This window comes from Hippoglossus hippoglossus, chromosome 23 (assembly GCF_009819705.1).
Source record: "Hippoglossus hippoglossus isolate fHipHip1 chromosome 23, fHipHip1.pri, whole genome shotgun sequence".
Taxonomy (NCBI): domain Eukaryota; kingdom Metazoa; phylum Chordata; class Actinopteri; order Pleuronectiformes; family Pleuronectidae; genus Hippoglossus; species Hippoglossus hippoglossus.
This window is the reverse complement of record NC_047173.1, coordinates 9,305,680-9,326,964: the sequence shown is the minus strand read 5'-3', so window position 1 is coordinate 9,326,964 and position 21,285 is coordinate 9,305,680. Positions and strand designations below refer to the sequence as shown.

The 21,285-nt window shown below is 42.8% G+C and overlaps 3 protein-coding genes across 5 annotated transcripts in view; 2 read left to right on the top strand and 1 right to left on the bottom strand.

Annotated features, from left to right (window-relative positions):
* Positions 1–1,048, top strand: part of zcrb1 (zinc finger CCHC-type and RNA binding motif 1) — a 2,437-nt gene extending 1,389 nt beyond the window's left edge. Inside the window, exons 6-8 of the mRNA XM_034579080.1 lie at positions 110–219; positions 300–378; positions 663–1,048. Coding sequence (XP_034434971.1) covers positions 110–219; positions 300–378; positions 663–806 — 333 coding nt within the window. The 3' untranslated portion in view covers positions 807–1,048. The remainder of the gene's footprint in view (positions 1–109; positions 220–299; positions 379–662) is intronic.
* pphln1 (periphilin 1) overlaps positions 1–3,164 on the bottom strand; it is a 21,972-nt gene extending 18,808 nt beyond the window's left edge. Inside the window, exon 1 of one of the 2 annotated variants that reach the window (XM_034579074.1) lies at positions 3,080–3,164. The gene's annotated coding sequence lies outside the window, so the exon portion shown is untranslated. Of the gene's footprint in view, positions 1–2,564; positions 2,693–3,079 lie in introns of those variants that run through there. The other variant, XM_034579073.1, reaches the window with a different exon arrangement.
* yaf2 (YY1 associated factor 2) lies at positions 2,569–21,285 on the top strand. 2 transcript variants are annotated; one of them, XR_004613189.1, is made up of 5 exons: positions 2,655–2,821; positions 3,197–3,319; positions 17,255–17,410; positions 17,530–18,530; positions 18,563–21,285. XR_004613189.1 is itself a non-coding variant. In XM_034579081.1 (4 exons), the coding sequence occupies exons 1-4, from the start codon at positions 2,796–2,798 to the stop codon at positions 17,783–17,785; spliced, it is 561 nt and encodes a 186-aa protein (XP_034434972.1). In that variant the 5' UTR covers positions 2,569–2,795; the 3' UTR covers positions 17,786–21,285. The 2 variants fall into 2 exon arrangements, 1 of the variants encoding a protein (XP_034434972.1); XM_034579081.1 differs by having other exon boundaries at positions 2,569–2,821; positions 17,530–21,285.

Here is a 21,285-nt window from a genome sequence, read left to right as displayed (position 1 = left end):
CAGTCCTTTCTGAATGGGGGGAAAATAAAATGTGGTGTGTAGAAAATATCTCAGAAGTTTGTCTCATGTCTGACACTCACTTATTTTTTATTTTTGAATAAAATCACAGGATACAGGTCATCTGAGCTACGCGTGCCCCAAAAACATGCTGGGAGAGAGGGAGCCCCCGAAGAAGAAGGAAAAGAAAAAGAAGAAAAAGGCCCTACAGAATGAACATGTGTAAGTATTTACTAAAGCCAATATTGTGAGATATTGTACAATTGACTATTTTTCTAATTCTTACACCTTTTCTCTAATAGCGAAGAGGAAGAAGAAGAAAGTGAAGAAGAGGGAGAGGATCCGGCTTTAGACAGTCTGAGCCAAGCTATAGCTTTTGAGGTAAGTGTGCACATATACTACAGAAAACAATTTAAAAAACAGTGTAGTGTAACATCTGGCTCAAGTTTTTGCATATTATACTGTGAATTATATCTAGTAATGTTCGTGTCCTTTTTTGTCCTTGTGACCTAAACATCACTTGTAACATCCCTACAGAAATAAAACATGTTTACTTATTGAAAAGAGGAGCTTAATATGTATCATTGTTTGAGATGGACGTTATAGGAGTTTGAAAACTAAACAATCACCAATTTGTCATATTTCTTCTTGTTGTATCCCTCCAGCAAGCCCATATTGAGGAAGAGGAGGAAAAGAGGAAGCAGACGCGTTTGTCTCAAGAGGCGAACGCGTCAACATCCTCAGATTCTAGGAAACCAAGGATTAAGAAGAGCGCATACTTCAGTGACGAGGAGGAGCTCAGCGACTAATAATAATGAACATTTAGTACATAACCACCAAATAGTTTGGTCCATATGGATTAAATTTTCTGAGTTTCTTTGTGTTACAGTGGGGGGTATGTAAAATAATAAGATGCTTCATTTTTCCCCCTCCAGAGCCGAGACATTTTTACATTTTTAGAAAAAAACGGTGGAATTTTTCTTTGTTTGACTAGTGATTGTGTTTCTTCATGTATGTTTTTTATGTCAGTCAATAAAGAATTGTTTCTTAATGGCCGACTAAATAAGTGAATGGTTAGTCCAGCTTTCACACAAAATCAGATAAAGAATTTTGAAGAAAATAGAGATTCAATAATACAAGTTCAATAAAGCAAATGGCAATAGGGTAGTAAACAGAGCTGATGAAAAAATTCAATTTATTGGTTTTATTTTTGTATATGAGTAATTGTGTATGTCAGGTGAGTATAAGATTGTATACTTTGAATAACCATGTCTTGCCAAAGAAACATTTTATTTATACAAAAAAATGTCCACATGCTACATTCTTAAAAGTGAGGAAGATGATTATCACAAAGGGAATGAGCACATGTGAGTCTTAAATTGCTGCAATCCAGGTTTCAGTGCGGTAGAATTCCATCTGGTGACGTTAGCGGTGGATCCACTTTGTTAATCCCTGAAATGAGCCAGGTTTTTGGGAGGATCTGTGGAGCTCGCTTGCGTCAGCACGAAAACAAAGCGAGGGATTCCCCGATGTTTTCACGCGTCTGTGCTCATGATGAACCTGTGCGGCGAGTCTGCGGTGGGAGAGCAGACGCAAAGATGGAGGGATGCGAGGGGACAGTGAGTGGGAGCGTGTTCACGCGCTGCTGCTGCAGACGCAACATCAGCTACCGTCTATTGCTGCGTTTGGGTGCTGTCGGAAATGGGAAAACGACGGCGTTTACGTCAAGGAGAAAGGGGTAACTACTGCTGTATGCGATGATTAGAAGTCACCGATATTTTTTTTAAAGTCCTCATCTGTGTAGATTAAGTAATGTTGCCTTTCACACAAACATTAGTAGTCATTTATATCCAACTGTCAGTGTTATAATAATAATTATAACCAATTAATGTTTGGTTTTGTGTACTGAGCATTATTGGCCCTAGATTCTGTTTTATGCTCCAGTACATCGACTGTATATAATATATATAATTATGATTGCATATAATTGATATGGTCGATGGTCTTTTGTGTTCCTACATTTGGTTTTTTGTCCCAATGTTTATCAAAGACTATACAATATAGTAATAATTTATAATATACATGTATAAACAGTTCATGGTGTTGACAGATTTAGATTTTTTTTCTTCTGTATAATCTATTTACAAGAATATTAAAATCAATTGGGGCTATAAGGTGATTATAATCATAAGTAATTTATAATTTATATTCTTATAAGAAAAGGTCCGTTTTTAAATAGTTATTAAGGTCGGCTTTGTTTTTTGTACTGAGCGTTTTTCACAGACGGTATACAATAGGCTAAATCATTCTCATAAATAATTTATAATATACATGTATATACAAGTCAATCTTTCCCGTGTAATCTGTAATCTAGAATATTCAAATCAAATAGGTCTACTGTAGGATGATGTAGGAAACAAACCTACGGTGTTTTTAAAACCATCCCACTCGCGCACATTAAATTAAAGTACAACAACAACAACACCATCAACCACACATTAATAACCCTCGATGGATGGGGAAAAGTCCGAGCTTGCAGCGCGCACGCGAAGGCCTCACAGACTCACCATGAGGAATGTCAGCCTCGGGACGCAGCGCGGCGCGTGATTGGCCGCGGCGCGTCACGTGACCATTTCCCAAAGCGGAGTTTCCGCGACAGCTGGAAGCGGAGCGGGCACGACGGGCGCATCGCTTCCGTTTTTTTTTTCTCTCCCTTCCGCTGTGAAAAGAAACGTCGTCGGAGAGAAAGAACCGGAGCCGTGCTCGTCTCAGCGCCTCCAGAGGAACCCCGGTCTGGCATGGGCGACAAGCGGAGTCCCACAAGGTAAACGCGGGGCCGAGTGCGCGGTGCTTTCAGGGCGACGACGAGAGGGTTGAGCGGACATCGGCGGCGGCGGCGGCGGTGGGGGGTGGGGGGGAGAAAATGGGGTTTTCTTCTTCTTCTTCTTCGCGGTGTCGCGCGCACTGCATGTGTGTGTGTGCGCGTGTGCGTGTGTGTGTGTTTTAAAGAGCTCATCGCCAATTACAGTGTTGGATCACAGCGCGCGCACATGATTTCCCCCTTAAAATCCCACAGGCTCACCGTGATGTTTGCTGTCGATAGTGTCCGCGGACTCACTCCTCCTCCTCCGCCTCCTCCTCCTCCTCCACCTCCCTCCTTCATCTGGGTTTTAATTTTCTCCTTATTATTGTTTTAAAGGCCGAAGCGTCAACTGAAGCCCTCCGACGAGGGGTTTTGGGACTGCAGCGTGTGCACGTACAAGAACACGGCCGAGGCTTTCAAGTGCATGATGTGTGATGTGAGGAAGGGGACTTCAACAAGGTAAGGATGGATGTGCCCCTGGTGTCTTTTGTACGAGTGTGTGTGTGTTTGTTCTGGGGGGGGTCTTTTGGGATTATGATACATGGCCCTCGATAACGATAATATCACGGTACAGCGATTCTGCGATTATCGTTAAATTGCAAGACAGTCATACATCTGTCTAGCTCAAGAATAACACAAAATGAATCAGAATAGGTGAAGAGCAGGATTTGTGTATTTATTCGCTGCAGATTGGCGTCGGTTTGAAGCCGTGTACAAAATAAAGTGCACGAAGTCTTATCTTAGTGCCTCTATAGTCTCTAACAAACACACTGTAACCGGTCAGTGTCCACACGTGCCATTATTCCAATGTAAAATAACCAATAAATGGCAAAAATCGAAAAAGCATCCGTAAATATTGATATTTGGCACCAGCATATTGATCATTTCATGAGTCAGTACAACCATATATTGAGGTGATTCCCCACAGGGACATTAGTTTGATCTCACCGCCACCCTCCCCCCCTTTGTTTGCCCCTGTACCACAATAACTATTTTAATTTAACACATATTACATTTAAATCTATATTTTTTCCGATGTTTTATATTCATGAGTACACTAACACACTACAGCAAATTCCTTGTATGTGTAAACGATCTGTCCATACAAACGTTCTGGCTCCGTACCAGTTTGAATCCCTGTCCACACTTACATGCCTGAAAACACACACAACACGACCACTCATGTATGCGTCCCGCTGGACACAGGAATTGTTGCAGATCGATCGAATAATAGCTCATCTCCCGCGCATGTAAGCAGTAGTATCATCGTAAAATGAAGAAGGCTACGTCCAGACCTAAAACATTCAGCAAGCAGTTGCGAGTGTCAGCATCATTCTATTCCAACATCTTTGTTTCTGCCCGTACAGATTAGAAGTTTTCAAACCAAAACAGGGCCCGCGGGGTTTCCAAACGGTTTTTATCGGCTCTAAAACTCCGGAGTAGTGTGGACACCAGGCGAATCTGTAGCAGAGTTACTGTTTCAAATGAAAACACTAATGTGGATGTAGCCTTAGATTCTGAAGCCTTCCCAGTGTTTCCCTTGGACAGACAAAATCAGTCCGTAAACATAAACACTGTGGTTTATTGCATATTTTCTCTTATCAAACCCAACATGTTTATTTGTCACTTCCTTCCTTGTCACACCTCCTCTATGCGCCGCATTAGTCTCCATGTTCCCTCACTGACACTGACCTCAGTGAAATGAGGGACAGCCACGGCGCTCTCTTGAAAGCGCACACATCAATCTTGTTGCCCTGGAGATATGTGTAAGGGGGGGCGGGGAGGTGGGGGTGCTATACAGGTACTCAAGCATACAAATGCACACACACACACACACACACACACACACACAGTCCCCCTCTCTGTGTCTGTGGATGATATTTTCTCCTGACATCAGTGATTTGAAGCAGGAAATGACTTATTCCTGAGTGGCAGTCATTATCCGGATGAAAACAACAGAGACAAAAGGGTGAAGGAGAGGAGTTGTTGCCGTTTCCCCTCGGCCTATTAGAAGCAGTGTGTTGTTACGTGATCTCCTTTAACTCTTTGTTAATTATCCTCGTCTGCTTTTACGCAACTTTACTTTTCCACGGATTTAACAAGTACAACAATGTGGTGCAGTTCTTCGTTCTGATATCTGTTCAGAGTTGTTTCTTTTGTTGGTGCATGCGAGTACACAATATACGCCTGTGTGTGTGAGTCTGCGTTAATGTGTGTGTGTGTGTGTGTGTGTGTGTGTGAGTGGGAGGGCCAAGTTGTGAAAAGAGGTTGTCAGAGCAGCTGCCAGACAGACAGCCATAGCTCATTACTATGCAACAGCTTAATCAGCCCGCTGTCAGACGCACACACACACACACGCTGATGTTCAGATGCACTCAACATGCAAATTTTACACATGACTGCATACATATTCGCACACAAGTGCACGTTCCTGATGCACACACACTGAACACACAGTTGCCGCTCACACAAACAAAGAGCCTGAGCAGCAGACATGCTGTTGTCATCTGGTCCAGCTTTAGTGCAATCGAGTTTTGATTGTTGAGGATGCTTCAGAGATTGTGGCGTGCTTCTGTAACAAACAAGCGGCCCACGGGGTTGCCAGGAATATCCACCGCAAGCTTGGACACCCTTTGTCCTCCCCCATCATTTTGTTGGAGTTACGTAGGTTCTAAGGACGCAAAGGTCCAGGAATTCTCCATTACACCCCTGAAACCCAGCGCCAACGTCCGCGTGAAGGTCTTATTTAATGTTAATAACTCCTCTTCCCCTCTGCAGTGCTGCAGAAGCGTTTTAGCAGTAGTAGTGTGTTCACGCTCTTGCACAAGGCCGCACGTAAGCACTCGAAACACGGGGGCGAACGCTGCAGCAAAATGGCCACACAGGTGGTCGCAGCTGTTAATGACCGATCACAGCAGACGAGTGCGGGTTTGCTCCGCTGAGCAAGCCGTAAGCGCTGAAGGGCAAAACACCACGCGGAATATAAAATGCAGGACACGGCAAATTCTCTCACTGGTTACTAAACAAGCATGACTGAGCTATTACCGTGATGTAATGAATTCACGTTTCGCACAGGCAGGAGCTGAGCGTCCGGTGGTGAGAGGAAGTGTCCCATATAGCCTGAAGGTCACGGGTTTGACAGCTAGAGTGGGTTCTGTGGATTAAAATCAATTTATCACTTGTCAGAGCTTGAGAGCCTTATCGTAATACATGAAATGTCCCTTTTCCTGACAGGATCTGAGTCTCTTCAGTGTAAGAAGTGATGGCTTCTTAAAAAAAAAAAAGGGGGGGAGCATTTTAAGATGAGATAGAGAAGTATTTTCAGAGGAAGAGAGTTTGCATGTATAGCCTCAGAAGATGAAGATGAATGCCTTATGAATTTTGGGAGGAATCCTGCCCCTAAATCTGTCTGACGATCCAAGTTGACGGGCAGATCGGCAGAGTTGAAATGGAAGAAAGAGCGACCTGGCTTCTGCAGCTCGGAAGTCAAATTCGAGGAGTGGATCAAGGCATAAAACAGAAATTGCGTGTTAAAACATTCTCTCTATCCCCAAGTCATTTGTGCAGATTTATATGGAAAAATATGTTGCTCCTCTAGATCAAGCTGCAAGCTTAGGGTATTAAATTAAAGCTATCATAAAGGAGCTCAGATCACAACGCGGCCTCATTACCTCAAGACTTTGCTGAGGGAAAAATGGCTGTTTTATCTGCTGTGACTCTTTGGCCCCCAGTTCCCGCCTTTTGAAAACCAGTGTGATAGATGAACGTCATAGCACAGTGGTGTGGTACATAAAAAGAGGCTGTTTGATAAGTGCAAGGTCACAGGTTTGATTCCTGCATCAGCTGAAAGAACGAGATAGAAAAAAACCTTGATGAAGCTTAGTTCACACAACACTTTAAGCCTGATTTTCCAGTCACCAACGACTTTTGAAACTTACTGACAAAAGCTCCAGGTCAAAGCCAAATGGGCTTTGATCTGCAGTGGCCAATCGCCATGTGTGAACTCTTCAAAGGCACGATAACAGAGGCGTAGACTCCGACTAGAGTCACACAAACTCATTGCAGCTCATACAAACCGCACCAGGTTTTGGACAAAAAAAAAAAAGGAATGCCTGTCAGGTATGGGTCGAGCCACTCTGTATTCGATACAACTGTGATGTCCACTGTAGCGTTTCTGATCCTCCAGCTTGATCTGTCATTCTGTGAGCAGGATGTGACAGAATGGGAGGAGGATCATTCAAACTTACTATACTCAACATAATTTGTAGTATGAACACACAAGACAGCACGTAGTGTCGTGTGAACTTGGCTTGAGCAAGATAGTGAAGGTCCCCGCCCAGTTCAACCATGAAGGTTTGTTCTGGATTAGGGCGTCACCTTGAGGTTTGAAATACAAAATGAAGGCTGAGACGTGAACAAAAGCTGAAAATGTCAGGTGTGTGTGTGTGAAGGTGCTGACAGAAAGCAGTTAAGCCCAAATCTAAACACCCTCCTTAGGCAAATACTGCCGGGTGTAATAGAGCAGTGTGTGTGCGTGTCTCACCTCAACTCTCTGAATCTGTTCGCTGAGCTCTGACTCGTCAGGCCCACCAGGGAAAACACTCAGTGTGTGCACGCTCTGCGCTGAAGAACTTGTTTGGCAGCATCATATTTCTACAGGTCAGGACAGTGAGCTTGATCATGTTTCTGGATTATTACTTCTCCCTCTCGTTTGTGTTTGCTCTCTCGCTACCTTTTACTCTCCCATCTCTCAGCAGCGTCTCCGTCCCACGCTCCTTTCAAAAGTTGAACTCAACCTTGGGCATCTCCCGGTGACAGATTGACTGATGTGAAGGTTTTTTGTCGGCTCCGCCTGAAATGAGCACAAGCGCCTTCTGGCTGGCTGGGAGCCTTTGGCTGCTTAGATGTTGTTTTATCATCCTCCGCACAAGCTCACCCTCACAGTTCATGTGCAGTGCCACACACTCAAAATTGACCTGTTACCGTGCATTTGGCGCAGATCCAGTTCGTTCTCTTACTTTTAAATAATGCAGCTTTCAACATGACAGTCTGAATTATCCAGGATATTTTATTGAAACATTAATATCAAAGAATGAAACTGAGGAAGAACAGCAGCAGGGCAATGCATTAAGGGAAGTACTTAATATCCAATACCAACATGGTAGGGCTCCAAATTGTTTTTTTCCACAGCCAAGGAGGTTATGTTTTCACCCCGGTCCATTTGTTGGTTTGTTTGTTTGATTGCAAGCACGATTACACAAAACTACTTGATAATAACCACAAAACCTGGTGTAAGGATGCGGTTTGGGTCAGGGAAGAAGCCATTAAATGTTGGTGCGGATCCAGATCAGGGGGAAGATCCAGAGACTTTTATCCACTTTTTTTTTCCATTGCGAGATAGAGAATGTTTAAACATTTTTCATCAATTTCCCAGGTAATACGTGGAAAAATTGGGCACATATAGGGAAATTATATCTGTGTGAAATTAGGTTTGGAGGGGCAGCTTGATTGAATTTAAGGGAACTGTTGGGCCTTGGTGGAGGTCTGCTTTCGACTGCTAAGTGCTAGTTTATCATAAATTCATCTGCTGAAAGGTGGTATAGTCTCCCTAAATCCAGGAAAAGTCAAACGTCTTGTTTTGTCTCTTAAACAGTCCTAAATTTCAAAGCAAAGAAAACTTGCAAATATTGGGCATTTTCATCTGAAACACGATTGAAAAATATCAGCTGATTATCAGTCTAGCTGTACAGCAATTCTCTGTCCCTCGTCAAATAATTTCAGCTCAACATAAAAGCGTCACCAACAGTATATAAACGAGATAACTGAAATGAAATGTGATCACAAATCCCCCCCCCCCCCCAAAAAAGGAGCACAGCAGAAGAATCACAATGTTCCGATGCAGATACCAACAATAAAACTGTTGCCGCTTCAAAGCCTTTTTCTCATGCAGCCAGCCAGTGATTGGTTTCAGCAGATATCCATCATAAACAAGAGATAATCATCAGCCCGCTGGAGTCGTCTAGATTCATGGGAAATGGAAACCGGGAGCTGTGGCACAGAGAGCTGATTCTCAAAGTTGGGTTAGAATCAATTTGATTTGCAAAAAGTAAAAGATTAATTATCTCTTTTTTTCTTTTCCCTCAGATTAGCTACATTGGGGAAAATAAGTGCTTCTTCTGTGGAATAGTAATACACCATATAATGCTGTATGCGCACTTGTGCATAGATTAAATGCTGCCTGGAGATAAATATGTATCATTGAAATTCATAGTTTGAAGTGCAAGTTTTCTGTATTTCAATATTATGAAACTGCCTGTGTTCATGTTTATACTAAAACATGAACTTGAATGAAGATGTAAAATCAGTAACTCCATCTTTACATCTCTGTCATATTATTAGGAGTTTCTCAGACCTGTACTGAACTCTGGACATTTTCCTGAAAGTCTTCTGAGGGGCTGTATATGAGAAAGGAAGCAGCTATTGACTTTTAGTAAATGTTTTAGGTCCGGACAACATTTTGGCTGATCTCAATTACCAGCTATCTGAATATGAATGCAGAGATTGACTAGACGATGCCTTTCGGTCAATGTCTCTTTTACTCTCCACACGGAATGATTATCTGCAGGCAATCAAATGTGATTGTAACTCGAAAACAGAAACCAGAAAGCTTTCGGCTCCAAAATCTTGTCCCTTGCTTTAAGATTAGGATTATGCAAATTCTCATGTCAAATCTGTTTATGGTGATGTGTGAGTGAGAATGCAAATGTCCGAGTCAGTTGCAGTCACATTTTTCTGAACCTAGCCCCTTAGTAACATGTCTGAGTGGGCGTGCTGATGACATTTCTAATACGCAACGTCTCAAAACTGTCAGTCTGAAAAAAATGTGTCATATACAACACACAAAGGAAGATGTCCACCAGTAAAGACGAAGAAATTCGAGACCTTTTGGTGATGAGGGCCGAGGCCAGTGTCAAGGTGCTGTAAACAAAAACAGTAGAATTTATGTCATGTCCTGCATGCTCTACCCAGGCCCCGCCCCTCACTTGAATGTTCTGGACCTTTTCCTTTTGTTGTGAACATGTCTGACGTGGACAATCTCCTGCTGCGTCCTTCATATTTGAAACACAAAGTCAGGAAAATACCCAATTTTCTGTTCATGTCTGAAAACGGCTTTAGCTTCTCGTTTAGGTTTGCCCTCCTCCACTCATGTTACAGCCTTTTTAGGGAAAAAGCATATTTACCACATTCCACCTTAACAGATCCCTATTTGGCTGCTGTGTTAATTTCCCCACAAAGAAACACATCACTGGCAGAGATCAACACATTTGACTCCCACCTCATAGAGTCCGTGATGACAGACAGGAAGTGTGGGGAAAGAGTGTGTAGCAACGCTTTTATGAGCCACATCAAATCTGCAGCGGAGATAAACTGCCATTATAACTGCAACCAATTAAATAGAGGAAGTACAATAACAACACAGATTGCATCTATAAACAGGTATAATGCATGTAAACCAAACCAATCAGTGTTTTATAAGCCCATCTGAATTATGACATCCTCTATAAGTCACACAGTGGGCTCAGTGGTGTGGGTTTACTGGTGCTGGCGCTCGCACAGGCTACAAAACCGAGCGTACACCAGGGACAATGAAGCTGGCTGTTATCACGTCACTGTGGCTCAAGATTATGGCTACACGATAAGCCTGTAATTACTATGGTGACACTGATTCATGACATACTGCTCTGTGTGGATGTGTGTGTGTGTGAGGAGAATGTGGTAGAGTGTGGCGAGCAGGCTGTAGATGGTGTCATAAACCACAGGACGTGGAGAGCCATCTGTCTCTCTCTCTCTCTCTCTCACTCACACACACGTGCACGGTGATAGCAAGTACAGGCAGGGAGAGACATTAATCATTGGGTTGGAGGAGCTCCCAGGAGCAGCCTACAACCTGCTGATAGAAAACGTGACACACACACTCACACTCTTCCACCTGAACCGAGGGTGTTCAACAGGGCATAAAATAAGCTGTTTCGCAATGATCTTACAATCATTATCCTAGAACTGAGGGATCTGTCTACAGCAGCGCACACACACACACACGTTTGTACATTTATCTTAGTGAAGACACTCTTTGGCATAATGCATTCCTTAGCTCATTACCCTAAACGTAACCATCAAAACTAAATGCCTCACCCATACCCTAATCCTAACCTAAACCTAATTCCAACCCTAAAACCAAGTCTTAATCCTCAAACAGCCAATTATAAGTGGGTCAGAAAAGGAGGGCCGTCCAAAATGTCCTCACTCTGTACGTTGCAGGCTCAAAATGGTCCTCACAAAAGATATCTGTGCAAGCACACGCGCTTATTTGCAGTCCATCAGCTGTCGTGTGGGCTGTTTGCTCATCACCCACTGTCCTCGACAAATGTTAGCGAGCCGTCCAAACATCTGCAGTCCTGTGCTGCAGCCTTTTGGATGTAACCAGAGCTTTCTATAAGTGCCGACCAATCAGCCAACTCCTCATTTCAAGTCCAGCTGGCTTCTTTATTCGATTCACTTTGTATATTTGACTGCCTCTGCCATAAAACAGTGTGAGCATGATGATTGAGAAGCGTTCACATCTTTCTGTACCTGTCCCGCCCCCACACACTCTATATGAATATATATGTGTGTGTGTGTGAGATGAGAGGTTGTATTCTGCCGAGTAGACAGCAGATTGTCATCTTCAGTGTTTGACAGATATCAGCAGAATATTTGAATTTCAACATAAACAACACAGACGGGCTTAATGAATGAACAAATTAACGCATTCCCTTTATTTACCTTGTGCTTTTTACAGTAGCACCATCTCAAAGAGATATTATATAATAGACAGTATAGCAATATGACTCGGCCTGGTATAATAAATATTGTATGAGCAAAGAACAGTACATTATACAATATTATAAAACGGGCAATGTTGTCCGATAGATGGGCCCGATAAGTCCACCCACCCAAACATGGGCCCCCTTGAAGTCAGAGGTCAGTGGTTTGATCCCTGGCTCCTCCTCTCTACATTCCCAAGTGTCCTTGGGCAAGATACTGAGCCCCAAATTGCCCCCGACGGCTGCTGACAGTGTATGAATGGTGGGTGATAGTAAAAGTCCTGTGTATAGAAACGCTGTGTTCATTTCTGCCTGAATGGGTAAAGGCAACTTGTCCTAAATAGGGCATTGGGTGCCATATAAATACTTGTAAGGTTTCCTCTAAATACTGCTCCAACTTTTAAAACAAGATTTTTGATTTGTACCTCTTCTGTAGGCCTTCATGTCCTTGTACAGACATTTCACCCTCTGATGTGGATTTATTATAGCACGTGTTCAGGTTTATTATTACTGTTCAACCAGATATGTAGTAAAACTCAATAAAACAGTCGGCAGATGTTCTTTGGCAGTGGGATCAAATCTAATATACCAGGAGTTTGCAAAGTCATTTGTATTATAAAGTCTGTTATTACCACATTTGTCTATTTCAAAAATCCTGGCTCATACACCGACACACCATCTGTTCCAATTGCTGATTCACAACAAGCAGTGGTGTTGACCCGTTTGTCCACTGTGGCAGAAACATAACCGTCTCATAATGTGACCGCCCACTGAATCGGTCATGTAGAAACATTTTCCAACTCTGACAGGATCCGAACCAGAGGCGTTAATTTCCTGTAGTGTTGGTTCATGAAGGACGTTAATTATTTATTCTGTATTTATTTCTCCTCTGTTCTCGAGCACGGGCCAGAAGTGAGGTCAGTGGGTGCATGTGGAGGAGGGAGAGGAGTGCTGAAGGACAGAGGCGAGTGAGATAGCGATAATGATAGATGACGTGTGGGTGCATGTGTGCGGATGACACATTTGAGAAGGGGGGCGGCCAGAGTTCCCCCCCCCCCCAGGTCCATGAAGCGCTGAGGGATCAGTGACAGCATCTGACACGACAGGTTCATCTTTACTAGGGCTGTAACGATTCTCCAAATCCACGGTTCGGTTCGGACCTTGGTTTTTATTATTTGTATCTTTTTTGACGGGGGATCTAGTGGGGTGTGTAAGGAAAGGCGGGCAAGCAAAGCTTTCAAGACAAAGCATGAGAGTTGAGCGTATTTCAAACACACTGACATTTTTCAGAGGAGCCGTATGTGAGGATGCAAATGTCTGTCTCAGTTGCTCTAGACATTTTCTATAAAATATTAAGTTTTTCAAAATATTAGATCATGTGACAATGCAGCAGGAAAATGTCCAGAAAATTCACAGCGAACTACTGGGCACGTTGATGACGGATGCAAAACAGAAAACAAATATCTCAGGATGAACAAGAGGACTTTGAGAGCTTTTGGTGATGAGGGCAGATGCCGGTCTCGATGTGCTGTCAACAAAGACACATGATTTTTTGCGGTGGAATTTATACGTCACGTCCTGCAGGTTTCGGATATCTTCCTTTTGTTGTGAACACATCTGACCAGGAAAATCTCCCACTGAATTATTAATATGTGAAAGACAAATTCCGGTCTTGAACATTGCATGTCTGAAAACGGCTTTGGAGTGTGAGAGTTATGCTTGTTTTTATGATTCAGACGATTAGGATTCCTCCTTAGTATCCTCTTAGATAGACTGTTTTCCTGATCACATTCTGCGAATTAAAAGCCTAAAACAAAGCAATTGTGAATTATGTCCACTGTTGTCTTCACTCTCCTCTTTTCAAGGAAATACAGTTGGGTTTGTGGGGTTAATCTCTCTCCGTAACGTCCTAATTTCCCAGTGTGGGACTCCATTAGCTGCCGTGGAATAGCATGAGTAGAGCACGTATCGATTGGAACAACAGTTCCAACACGCAGTATTAATGTCAGAAAGAATAGGCTGTTACATTAGGCACAGAAATTCTTGTTGCAATCAATAGACACACTCACAAAAACGCGCACACATAGCCTCTGAGGCCTAAGTGCTAAGATAATAACCATTTGATTGGGTTAACAGAGGCAGCTCTGTTTAGAGCGGCTGCTTTGCCTCGCCGTGGTATTAGGTGGTCTCCTCTTTCACCTCCAGCTTATTGAGCTGGCTCTGTTGGTGAGAATCAATTTCATTGTAATGCATGAGGAAAATAGGAAATAGAAAATATGTTTATAGCTAGCGTTCATAGCTCTTGGGCACAGACAGTCTTTGAGTCTTAAAGAAAAGATCATTATTAGGCTCAGATTACTTTTCCCCCCTTAATGACCCATTAAGTAAACACCAAAGCTGCTTTCAGACATGCACTGAATTCCCCACGTTTTCCAGAAATTTTCTGGAAGGGCTGTATGTGAGAACACAAATATCTGAGTTAGTTGCGCCAGACATTTTACAGAACATTTCCTGGCAGCGACCTAGTAAAACGTCCAAGTGTACAGCAGGAAAATGTCAGGAACATTCACCGCAAGCGAGTGGGCGTGTTAATTTTTCTGAGACACAAAAACACAAAGCTGAAAACAAATATTTCAGGATGAAAAAGAGGTGTCATACACGTAGAAGACGCAGACAGATATGTCAACTTGGAAAGACGGCGATATTGGAGAGACCCCACTACAGCTCATGCCTAAAAACTGCTCTACTGTGCTCATTTGCTGCGTTAAAAAGGCATCAGTGATTCAGTAAATCACACTGAATTCATCAAACAAACACAAACCAAAAAGATGGTTTTGAATGAGGCAGATGTAGTCTTGTTTTCTTTTATATTTCGGGAAGCTGCTAACATTTGTCCCGAGTGCAGGACGCTCGATTGTGTTAGTGACAGCCGCTGCTTTGTTTGCAAGCTCCAGTAAATTCAAGAGCAGCAGACACCGCCTTTGTTGCTGCAGGAGGAGTTAACGGATGTCAAGGAGAGAGCCGCGAATCGCTCGAGCTGGAAACAAGAGGACTTTGAGACGCTTCTGCCTTTTTTATTAAAAAAAAAAAAGGTGTCAGCACTTGTGTAACGTTGTGCTGACAAGACAGACATATTAGAGGATCTCTACATCTCCTCCCTATCAGACAGTTATGTTGGCCAAGAGATCCATTTGCATTTCCACTCAAGCCTCAGTAGCATCACTGCATGTTCTGTGAGGGCAGTAGTAAGTCAAAGGGAAGAAAAAAAAGAAGACGACTCTAGGAGAGACGCTTTGAAGCTGGGCCCCAATTTAGGTCATCCCAGAACTGTTAAACAACAGCTTTGCCCACAGAACAAGACGGCAGCCTCGGCTTATATTCACCATTTCCTCGTAGAAAATGAAGTAAAAGCCTCAAAGGCTCGATTTCTTTCTGTGTCGCATATCTCTGCAACTGCTTGTCTCGGTGCTCACACTAATTCCATGGATGGATTCTGTTTTAAGTCCAGTGCGTTCAGTTCACTCTGTACTTGTGCTGTGTTGCACCCTTATAATTACATTAGGCAAGTGCAAAAAGGACATTCCTTTTCACGGAGCACCTTGAAGCGTTTTTGTCATTTCAATACGTTTTCAAAAGGGTTCATACACAGGTTAGTACACTCGACTGAAGCTGTTTTCCTTTTTCGGGACTGTGGGAGTTTTAATGCTTTTAAATTCTGACTAAGATTTTATGTTCTCTGAGCAGTAGGTTTATTTTCAAATATCACAGCATATGGTGATTTGGGTAAATATATTAGTTATCTTATTAAACACATGAACTGGCTCGTGAAATATGAAATTGGTTCCAACAGCTGTTGTTTCAAGTACAACTGCTCGACAGAGCTCAGAAAACAGACACGCTGTGCTCCTCTGCTCTTCTCATCATGCCCCGATACTTCATCTGCTCACTGCTGCGTGTGTGTTTGTGTGCCTGCATTCATGTGTACAGACATGGGTCTAAATGTGTTGCCTGTTAATTGCATGCCTTTCATTTTTTTTGATTTGTACATACATGTGGCTTTAGGTGAAGTATCTGCAGGCTGTGATGTGCATAAGTGCCTATTTGTGTGTGGATGTGGAGACTCTCAACAGAGCATTTTCAACACTCACGGACTCGGAACACTCAACAAACAAAGAGAAATGTGATCAGTCCTCATGCGTGCAAACTGTTACAAGACCAATTGCATAATGCATCAATTTTTAGACCGCTGATACTCAGTGGAAAAGAATGTGACTGAAGAGGAACATTTGGCAAAGCACGTTACATTGTGTGATTATTTGACATCAGATCCATGTTCAACCTTTTGTAGAGCCTACAAGAAAGTATTATACTTGGACAAAAGCCCCTCACACAACTGATTGTGGAGGAAGTGGGAAGCTGGAGAGGGATTGCGGAGTTCTAGCGACAGTAAAGACTGGTGCTTATGGAGAAGAAGTGGCAGGAGACCCCACTTAATTCCAACTGAATAATATCAAACTGTGGCAGTAGCTGCACAGGGGTCTTAGAGTGTCCACATACAGAGACTGAGTGACAAGTAAGACTGCAGTTTCCCCGCCTGCTGAGAACCGCATAACCCTCACGAGAACACACACACAGCTATGATGAAGACTGCTTGCTAGGACATTAAAAACCTGATGGATGTTTTGACGACACACTGACAGGATTTCTACTGGTGCAGCCGATGGAGAGCGAGAGAGAGCGCAGCACACAGTTCTGCTATGAAAAGACAGCACAAAACACAAAGTTAGATATGTCATGTTTATTATGAGAAGTGTAAAAAAAAAAATTGTTCCATTATGAAACTATGGCAGGCTGCCACAGTCTAAGTAATTAATGTGAAACCCTGCACTGTCTACACCCACCCCTGGAGTTATGAGACAAGAACTGTAGTGTAGGAGATGTTTAAAAATGTTTTTCATTTGGAAAGAAAGGGGTGAAAACACGTTGGGTGTGACCTTCAATAAAAATGTGGCATTGTACTTCCAGCAATGGCTGAGCTCCTTTTCGTGACAGCATCGCATCATTCGTAGTTTTAAGTTTCCTCCTGAAAAAACCATACATGCACGTGCATACTTGTGATGCATTCTGAAAACTGTGTCTTTTTCACACTTAAAATTCCTGTCACATCTTTTGTTTTCAGCGAAACACATCTCATCTTGTCAGTGTGTATCCCTGTGGGTGGGTGCCAACACAAGCCTGTGCAGGTATTCTGCATATCTCACAGATGGCTGAATCCTGGGTTTTATTCTGAATGCACGCTGAGAGAGAGTGTGTATGTGTTGCCACTTGCTGCCAGTGTTAAGAACACTTCAGCGGCTCCATTCCTAACCAGCACTGGCAGTGATTATTGGCTCTTGATTATGGTGGTACGTTAGATGGAGCCAGGTGTTCACTGTGATTTTCCCTCTCATTAATCTGCCACATTGTCTCCCCCCTCTCTTCCCTTCTTTATGTCTCTCTCTTTACCTCCCCCCTCTTGCCCCTGGATCAGGAAGCCTCGTCCCGTCTCTCAGCTCGTCTCACAGCAGCAGGTAACGCAGCAGTTTGTGTTGCCCTTGCAGCCCAAAAAGGAAAAGAAGGAGAAGGTAGAGAGGGAGAAGAGCGACAGGGAGCCAGCGCTCAAGAAGAACAGTCACAAGAAGATGAGGTAAACAAACTGACACCAGGTAGCAGGAATCTGATATTATAGGGATGCATTCATGAACATTGGAATTCATAGATTCTTCTTTTTCCATCTCTTTCTCAAATCCTTCTCTCCACCTTCAGGCCTAGATTGAAAAACATCGACAGGAGCAGCGCCCAGCACCTGGAGGTGACGGTTGGGGACCTGACGGTCATCATTACAGACTTTAAGGAGAAGGTCAAGCCCTCGTCCACCTCAGCCACGTCCTCCAGCGCCGCGTCGTCGGTGGTCGACCACCACAGCCAGAACGGCTCCAGCTCAGAAAACACAGAGAAGGGTCTTTCTCGCTCCTCCTCACCCAGGGGAGAGGGGAGCTCAGTCAACGGAGAGTCCCACTGAGTCCCACCCCTCCCCCCCTCCCTCAAATCCTCATCCACATCTCATCTGCAAGTCACTGGAAGGGAATCCTACTTTTACTTTAGAGCTGCACAGTTTATCGTTTACTTTCTTCTGGAGTTTTGACTCCCAGTAATTGTCAGAGCAAGGTGCCAACCCTTCAGATTTGGCAAATTCTCCACGTTTAGAAAGCGACCTAGAAACCCTTAGCGCATCTTGGATGATGCAGTAGTCTACGTCGCAAAAATGTTTGGACAGTGTGCTGGACCTTTGCATTTTTCATCCTCTGTGGTTCCCTTCAGATGCACCTGCCTATCAAGATTTCCAATATTTTTACTGAACAAAATGTGCAGCCTCAACCTTGGTGTTGTGCTCAGTGGCCGGCAGAGTGACCTATTCTTCCCCCACGTGGAATTCTCAGCCACTGCCTGGATTCTCTACCTACCTTGTCATAAACCTGAACCGTCTAGTTCACACTTTCTCCCCAGTGTCCTCACACTGAACTTTCAATGTGACAGCGAACCTTTGCTCCTGTTCTTGACACTCCAAGCTTTGACTTCAGGACTGCGTCTGCTGAAGAGTGACTTCTGACACAGCATAGTGGCCACACTTGTGGAACTGTTTGTTGATTTCCATAATGTTCGGAGCAAGGTTGTTTCGTTCAGTAATGCTCCACATGTCCTCATAATGGCACCTGGCAGAGAATGTACAGCACATGATTTCAAAAGGGTAATACCGGTGTTAGTTTGTTTTTTAAATTTGTGCCCGAGTCAATTTGAGAGTAATTTTTTTTTATCTTAGCGGCCTTTCATTTTATTCAGTTTATAAACGCCCACAAACAAACCTGCATTAAACCTACAGTGCAAAACTTTTATCTCCCCCTTCTGGCAGTGAAAGTAATGACAAACATTGTTGACGCGAACATAACGTCTTAGGCACACCAATAGTTTCTTTCTTTCGTTTCTTTTTTAAACCAGAGTATCAGAAACTCAATAGGTTTACGCTATAGTTGTTAAAGCCAACTCCCGCCTTTTAAGCTCGGGTAAACCCAATCATTGCTAGCATTCTCTGGTGTACAATGAAATACGGTGAGATTTACCTGGCACTGGTAGACTTAATCAGCTCATAGTTTACTTGTTTCGCAAGGGCTTGAATGTAACAGACTGCTTTTTCTATACGCAAGTCCAGTGCTCCAGCTTTAAGTGATAATTTTGATATAAAACAGAACGAAAATACTTGTAATTTTGTAAGAAATTTGAAAAGTTGAATATAGAGAACTCTCTGGTGATGTAGCCTTTCAATCATTGTCTTGGTTTTCTGCTTTTCTCACAGACCAACCACTGATCCTCCCTGTCAAGCAAAAAGTTCAGATTGAGAGCCTAGCTATCGTGCAGCAGTAGAAGTTCTAACCAGCTACTAGATAACTAACAGCTATAAACATAGTTCAAAAAAAGTTGACGCTATGCTACCTAGCAAGCATGATACAGAAGTTTGCAATTAGCAAGTTGCTGGTCGAGGAAGTCTTTACCAGCAACTAGATAAACAACTACTCCAAACATATTTAAGAAAAGCTGTTGTTATGCTACCTAGATAGAATGAAACTGTATAAGTTTAAAGTTAGCTAGAAGCTTGTAAAGAAATTTACTAATTCGCTACATAAAAACTTAAGAGTCAGGTGAAAATAGGACTTAACTTGGTCAAATAGGTAGAAACATCCATCTTAAGTGTTACTTATGTAAATAGCTGACAGATGAGAGCAGGCGGGGGGAAAAAACATGAGCTATAACAGCTTAAGTCCATAATATCTCAGGACTGTGTTCCATGTAGTGAAGTTTTTCTTTTCTGCCCTCTAGCTGTCAAACAACAAACTCACTGCAGCTTTTACAATCATCCAAGTTTTGTAACTCATCACTGTCGGCGTTAAACTTCTGCAGAGACGTACAGGAGAGAAACCAACAAACCATTTAAAAGAATCCAGAATAGAAAGTCTTTAACGGCAAAGATGGCAGTCGTAAAATACATAAAAGCCAGTCGTCTGCTTTCTTACATCTGAGCACGGAAACACATTAAACCAATCGTGTTGCACTGACCTCAGCCCACAGTTTGGGTCCGCAACTGTTTAAACTGCTGCAGGTGCAGTCGGTTGGAGAAAGAATAAAAGGAATATAAGGCACTGGGGAGTGACCCGTAAAAGAAGTTGGTGCATTGAAACCTTGCGCTTGCGTCACAGAATTGTAACCTGAAGGGGGAAAAGTGGTCTAAACTTTTTTATTTTTCCGGGCAAAGTCAATATATTCTAAACATGCAGGTTTTTATGCCCCAGGGTCCATTGAAAGTGCAGTTATGGCCGTCTTTTATCATTTAGATAGGGGGCCTGGTCTTGTTAGCCTGAAATAATTACCCTTGGGCATTTCCAAGATGGCTTCTATGCGAGAGTTTTTGGTCATACTTTTATCTTGTGACATTGAAAATACATAATTTCCTAAAATGGTTACCAATCCTTAATTTTAATGGTACACCGTGTTTTTTGTCAATTACATGACTTCCCACAAAAAGTTATATCGAGGTAGTCACGACAACAATTTTTGTAGCCTCACTGATCTCATTTGTGCTTTTATTTTCTTCAACAAGAGCCAGTTTCAAACCAGGTTTATCAGAGTAAAGTTTGTGTCAGAGACATAAAAGAAACAGTCAGCGAACTGGAAGGTGACAAAAAGGCACTTTGGCTGTACATGACGCCGGTATTCTCCTTTTAATCTCTGCTGCACCTGTTCAGGGTCCGAGTGGAAAACCAGTGGGTGCTCACACTGTTCTTCTGCCATACGGGACCCAGCTTGGACACACGGCAGGACTGAAACGGGGGAGTTTGGACTTCTGGACATATTTATGAGCCGGATTCGGGGACATCCTGCGGTGTGATGGGACTCAAGGAGCCGTTTGAATCCTCCATTTTGACGAAGGACAAAGTGGAGAAACTTTATAGAGTATACTAAACTCCCAGCAGAACAAATATAGATCAAGCTAACTACACATTAACTTATAAAAACCTGTAGAATAAGTACACAGATAAAAGTGGATATTTCTAAAAAAAATATTGTACTACAATGTCTTGACGTGGCTTTATTATCCATCATATCAGTGTTATTGTCAATATTTTTACTTTTAAACATTTTAGCACACATTCTGAGAACTGTCACAGCATGATAATATTACGGTCTCGGTATATTGTGGGACGGGTTATGTCTCTTAGTTCGTTAGTATCGTTTTGATTGTCAGAGATGTACTCTCGTAGGTCCACTGCACTAGCTGGGACTAGGTGGGTGGACTCGTGGGAATTGTTCGGACAGACGTTTGTTATTTGGTTGTTACAAAAGTGGAAGACACTTAAAAATGTGTTGGTGTCACTTGTTGATATTGTTTCTGTTTGTTTTGCTTTGTCATGCTCAATGTGTGAACTTGTTTATTACATGTCTGAATAAGAAAATAAGAAAAGTCGAAACAAA